This window comes from Merops nubicus, unplaced genomic scaffold (genome assembly GCF_000691845.1).
Source record: "Merops nubicus isolate BGI_N331 unplaced genomic scaffold, ASM69184v1 scaffold15735, whole genome shotgun sequence".
Classification (NCBI taxonomy): Eukaryota; Metazoa; Chordata; class Aves; order Coraciiformes; family Meropidae; genus Merops; species Merops nubicus.
This window is the reverse complement of record NW_008607746.1, coordinates 1-5460: the sequence shown is the minus strand read 5'-3', so window position 1 is coordinate 5460 and position 5460 is coordinate 1. Positions and strand designations below refer to the sequence as shown.

The 5460-nt window shown below is 49.1% G+C and overlaps 1 protein-coding gene across 1 annotated transcript; it reads right to left on the bottom strand.

The window, feature by feature from the left end:
* Window positions 1–2133: 2133 nt before the first annotated feature.
* On the bottom strand, window positions 2134–4825 carry STMN1 (stathmin 1). Its single transcript, XM_008940052.1, has 4 exons — window positions 4754–4825; window positions 3915–4087; window positions 2971–3162; window positions 2134–2636 (listed from the first exon to the last, which is right to left on the bottom strand). Exons 1-4 carry the CDS (start codon window positions 4764–4766, stop codon window positions 2568–2570), a joined length of 447 nt encoding a protein of 148 aa, XP_008938300.1. The 5' UTR covers window positions 4767–4825; the 3' UTR covers window positions 2134–2567.
* Between the last annotated feature and the right edge of the window lie 635 nt (window positions 4826–5460).

Here is a 5460-nt window from a genome sequence, read left to right as displayed (position 1 = left end):
TGAATTTTTCCTTAATGATACAGAGCCAGCCCCCAGCTGTTGACGTTTGCTCCCGCGGACATATCTGGATTTAGCCTTTTAAAGCACAAATACAATTCTTTGTGGTTAGGATGGGTTCCTTCCCAGCACAGGTTCACCGAGCCCCTGTTGCCCAGGCAGCCTCTCTGTTGTCCCCTCCTCCATGACAGTTCTTCCTCCCCTCTTATCCGTTCTCAGATCACTGCTACCCTCCCACTGTTTTCACCCCCCAGTCTCACTCTCACCCTCAAAACTTCCCTTCCCCCCCCCCAACAGGTCTCAGGGAACTAGACCAAGCTCCAGTTAAAAACTCCACTCCAGGCTTAGAGCTCCAGGCATTAAGTTCCTGTTAAGCCCAACGCAGGCAGCCACACGAAGCAGAGCCAAGATGAGGGAACAGAAGGCCCCAGGCTAAGATCTGACAGCTTTGGTAAGTCAAAAAACTCCTATTTATCTCTTCATGCTCTTAACACCTTTTGGGATTTGGCAGCACTGTCATCCTTCTCCCACATCCCTTGAAAAGATGGGGACACTCCCCACCCCTCCCCCAGCATTTGGGACACTTTGTCTTTGCATTTAAATATAGCTGCTTTTTTTCTTTTTTAATTGCTAATGAAGCTTGATCTTGTCTATGGGAACTGATCCAGCAATCACTTAAACCTCCATTACGTGGTGCTAGAGACACTCAGTGGCTTCTGTAAGCACAGCACAGAGGCTCAAATGCACTTTCTCCCCGGGTTCAGCTCTGTATTCTCATCCTCCTCAGCTCCCTGGGCAGATCCTGACCCACATCCCCCTCCTCTCAGCTCACTCAACACCAACATGTGCCCAAAGCCCAAACCTGCACTCTGCCCCCACCACAGATGGGTGGGTGCTCCCCAACAGGTTCTCTTACCTTAAATTAGGAAGTATCAAACCACTCCTGAAAATCCTTCAGGCAAAGATCTGATCCCAGCCTCCCAGTGCATCAGGCCTGGCTCTATCTCACTGTCCTTCTTTCAGACAAACAGCTTTTGGTTAAGTACAACTCTGATGCAATCAAAAATGTTGTGTGATATGTGACAGCTTCCTAAACTGAGGTTCCTTCTTTTACAGCAGCCCCAGAGGGCAGGGCAAGTGGCCCAGGGCTCAATTAGCCCTTTAAAAAACAAAATCAAATCAATCCCTACCAGCTTGTCCTTCCTGAGGACATGTCAGTGCCATACACTCCAGGTGTGAATTTAACCTGAAAACAAACCTGCCTCAAGATCAAAGGCAGCAAAGGGGGAAGATGGGACCAACTGTGCCCCACAGGGACCAGCACCAGTGAGTGTCTGACAGAAGCTGTGGAAGCCAAGAGCTTCCTTGCCCTGAGGCAACACTCTCACTGAAGCTGAGTTCCTCAGAACTGGGTGTTCACACACCCCAACTTTGGCTTTGCTGCAGAGCAGCACAAGAACCTGTGGATGTCCTCAGAGGAAGGTTTTGGGGTGTTAAGGCACCTGGGACAATACAGCAACTCTGTACCCAGACACCTAAAGGCATCTGTCTTCAGAGCACAGGTTCAGCTGTATCAATTTCTGATGCCCCAGAAAAGAGAGATGACACACATCTAGCTGTGGGCAGGAGTCAACCTTCACCCCCACCCTGGGACACCACCTCCTGGCCCAGCACACCCGTGGCAGACACCAAAACAATCGTTCTCCTCCACAGCAGCATCTCCACTGGGGGCAGGCTCAGTCCCAGCACAGAGCAGGTTTCTGACACAACTCACCCTTCAATAGCACAAGTCATCCTCCAGAAACCCTTCCCCAAAAAAAAGCCTCAGATCAGTCATGTGGTAACAAGGACTCATTTGTTCAAGTGTCAGCAGCCCAAGGGAGGTGGTTCTGAACTCTTTTTAACAAAAACACCCAGCAGCTGACAACTGCTGAGGTGTCAAAACAAAGCTTGGATTGTACAGCTGAGACAATGCGAGCGCTCCGGGGGCAAGGCGGCCTCGAGCACGTCCAGGGATGGAAGGAGACACTCTGCTGCAGACCCTTCCACCCAGCACCAGGGAAGGAACACCCAGCACAGCCCTCAGCCAGCTCGTGTTGTTTCTCACACCCCTTTTTCAGCAGCAATTCTCATGAGAACAGCACTGTGCAGCTTTATTTAGTCACTCGGTTACAGCGGGATTTTAGCAGACTGGGACAGAGTCAGATTTTGGAAGTGTCACAGATATTCAGCATGGAAGAGTGTACTACAGATTCCATCACAAACATCTTACAGAGCTGATACAGTACTAGCCATCAACCCAGCAGCGAGTGTGCTGGAGTAGAAAAGGATGCAACAAGAAGAGAGCTACACTGGAAAGACAACACTTTAGAAAAAGTGAAACATGGAAGGTCTCCCCTCTACCCCCAAAGCAAGTGTACAGTTGGGATCTAATTTTACAGTTCTACATCAGTCCCTAGAAACTTAAAATTAAAAAAAAAAAATAATAACAAAAGCAAAGATCAAACCACTGGCCAGTACAGTCTTTGGATATTTAGAGGAGGGGGTGAGAGTCAGTTTCCAGAATGAAGTCAGTCGGTTTCAGCCTCACCAGGGTCTTTGCCTTCTTTGTTCTTTCGGACCTCTTCGATATGCTTGTCCTGGAAGACAGCAGCAGGAGGTGGTGAGCTGCCCCAGCACAGCCAGCCCCAGCTCCCTGCCCACCCCCTGCTCTCCCCACAGATCTGGGGGCTGCAGGATGAAGCTTCCAAAGAGAAAGTGAGGCCCTGCTGCAGCTCCACCCATCCCCTCTCCCCCGAGGGGTGTTTCTGTAGATTTAACCATCTTTGAAGACCACACCACCACAGAACTCCCAAGGACACCCCTCTATTCTCAGCACCCCCCCACATGGGGGCTCACTTGGCTTTATTCAGCCCATTCTCACCACCAGGAGCAGGGGTAAACTCCTTCCCAGAACTGGGACTCCACACCCACCTTCTCCCTCAAGCGTTCCAGCTTAGCAGCCATTTGTGCCTCGCGGTTTTCTTTGTTTGCTTCCATTTTGTGGGTCAGCTTCTCCTCTGCCATTTTGCTGAAGTTGTTGTTCTCCTCAATGGCTTTCTGGAGCACCTCTTTTTCATGCTCCCGCTTCTCAGCGAGCTGCTTCAACACTTCTGCTTCATGAGACTAACAAAACAAGAGGATGCAGGCTTTGAACATAAACCAGATCAACTACAGAGACAACAGCAGTCGAGCTGCTCACAGCTCCCAAGAGAAGATTTCCTGCCCTTGTAGAGAAGAGCAAACTTCAAGATGCAGGACAGAGCTCCTTGGTGCTTCCCCCACCCACGTTTCACCGTTACAAGCAACCAGGAAAGCACAGTTTCTGTCATTACTTGCAAGCCTTGTCAAATGGGATTTTTCTGGAAAAAAGATTGTTGTTTTTTAAATGTTAACATCAATACATCTTCCCTCACTTCTCAGAGCAGTGAATCGCTGGGATTCAGGTCACACAGGAGGCTGCACTTCAAGCAAAGCTCCAAGCTACATCCCAACAGCAAGACTTTATATCAAATCAGACACTGTCTTGACAAACTCTCACATTACAGATTCACCACCACATCTTCTAGGAGGAAATTCATCTGTTATGATGTTAAAGACAAAAAAAACTCTTTCTTCCAGATCCTCCCCTCTCACCTAGATGTTTTCTCCCAGTTTTTCGAGTGACCATTCAATATCACTTTGGGAACAAAGCAACAGCCTTGCCAGACCATAGCAAAGGTTCACAAGAGCCCCCGAGATACCAAAGTTCAATTAATACTCTATTTACCATAATATAGAGTATTTACCACTAATCACTTCTCCTAATTAATAATTTTTAAAACCACAGCTTGCACAGACTAGCTGAGCAGAGCTTGCTTAAGCTCTTCCAAATTTACCTTACGTCTCTCTTCCGCTGCTTCCAACTTCTTCTGGATCTCTTCCAATGACACATCCTTCTTCTTTGGGGGAGAAAGAGGGAATTCTGGGACTGCTTCTTTTGAGCGGGGACTGAGTATCAGCTCAAATGCCTGCCCAGAGGCCCTCTTTTCCAGCTCCTTCACTTGAATATCTAGAAACAGAGGGAAAAAAAACCAATTTTAAACCAGGGACCAGCTTAGGTAACTTGAATAAACAGCCTTCAAAAATTCAGTGCCACAATGGTGACTTGAGGAGACAGCACCTGAGACAACAGTTTTAAGCAGCAGCAACATCATTCAAAACCACAGCAGAGTTTTATTCACAATTCTTCCTCAATAAATTACCCAAGCACCTGGTAATTTGTTTTAGCCTTTTATAACCAGGGTTATGAAAACAAGTTTATCCATACTTCAAATGAAAAATAATCCTGAGGAAGGGTTTCAAGGTGTTGTTTGCCTAAGACCCGACATCGCCAAGAACCAAAAACCAGTTTTCACAGCATCCTCTCTTCACACCCCCACGAGCAGGCACACCAGCCCTGCCCGGTGTCACACCCGTTCAGCTCCTCGAGATGATCGTCAGTTCTGTTAGCAGAGCAGATGGCAGGCAGAGGAGCTGGGGCCCATCTGCCAACAGCCTCCTTGGAGGCAGCTTGTGCTATGTTTTCACAAGCGCCCGCTTTTAACAGCTTCTCCAAAGCAGCCTAGAGATGGGAGAAAAGCATGGCAACGACAGTTTATTTAACTGTATTAGGCTTTTAAATTTATTTCAGAGGAAATAAGACAGACACGAGCATTTTGTACAGAATACTACATACCAGAAGTAGCCATGACCAAGAAACACAACAGCAGAAGCCAACTCTGGGAGAACTCCAATCAGCTGGATCCCTAGATAACAAAGAGATGTGCCTTTGAATAGCAAATACATTTCATTTCGCCTATTAAAACCTACTAATTGCAATTAGACCTGCTGATCAAAGGACAGCCAGGCAGGCTGGTGCAGGCAGAGATTGCAGCCAGCCCAGGGGGCTGGGGCACAGCAGCAGGACCAGCGGTTCTGTCCCCGTGTCGCAGGATCTGCGGGCGCCGTCGCCGGGCGCCTTCAGTCCCCATTTTGTCACCGTACATAAAACCTCCGAACAAAGACTCACGCTCTCAGCAGCCCGCGGCGCTGCGGATCCTGCACAAGCGGAGCTCTTTGGATGAAAATACGGCCCGGAACGGGGCAGCCCCGCCGGGACTGCGCTGCCACCAAAGCACCCCAGACGTGCGCGGCCAGCTCGCTTAAAATCCCGTTTTATTGGTGCTGCCCATCAGCAAAGACCGGGAGCACTCGCGCTGCCCAGCATCTCTCGTTCAAAAGGGACGTAATAAAAACAATAAAGCCGCAAAGCGTGATAAAAACCCCAAAAAAATAATTATTTTTTTCCTCCCCCGGGTTTTACGCCGACGATGCAGCGCGGACCGGGCGGATGCGCAGCCCCGAGCGTGCGGCGCTAGGACCGCGCACCCCAACCGGACGCCT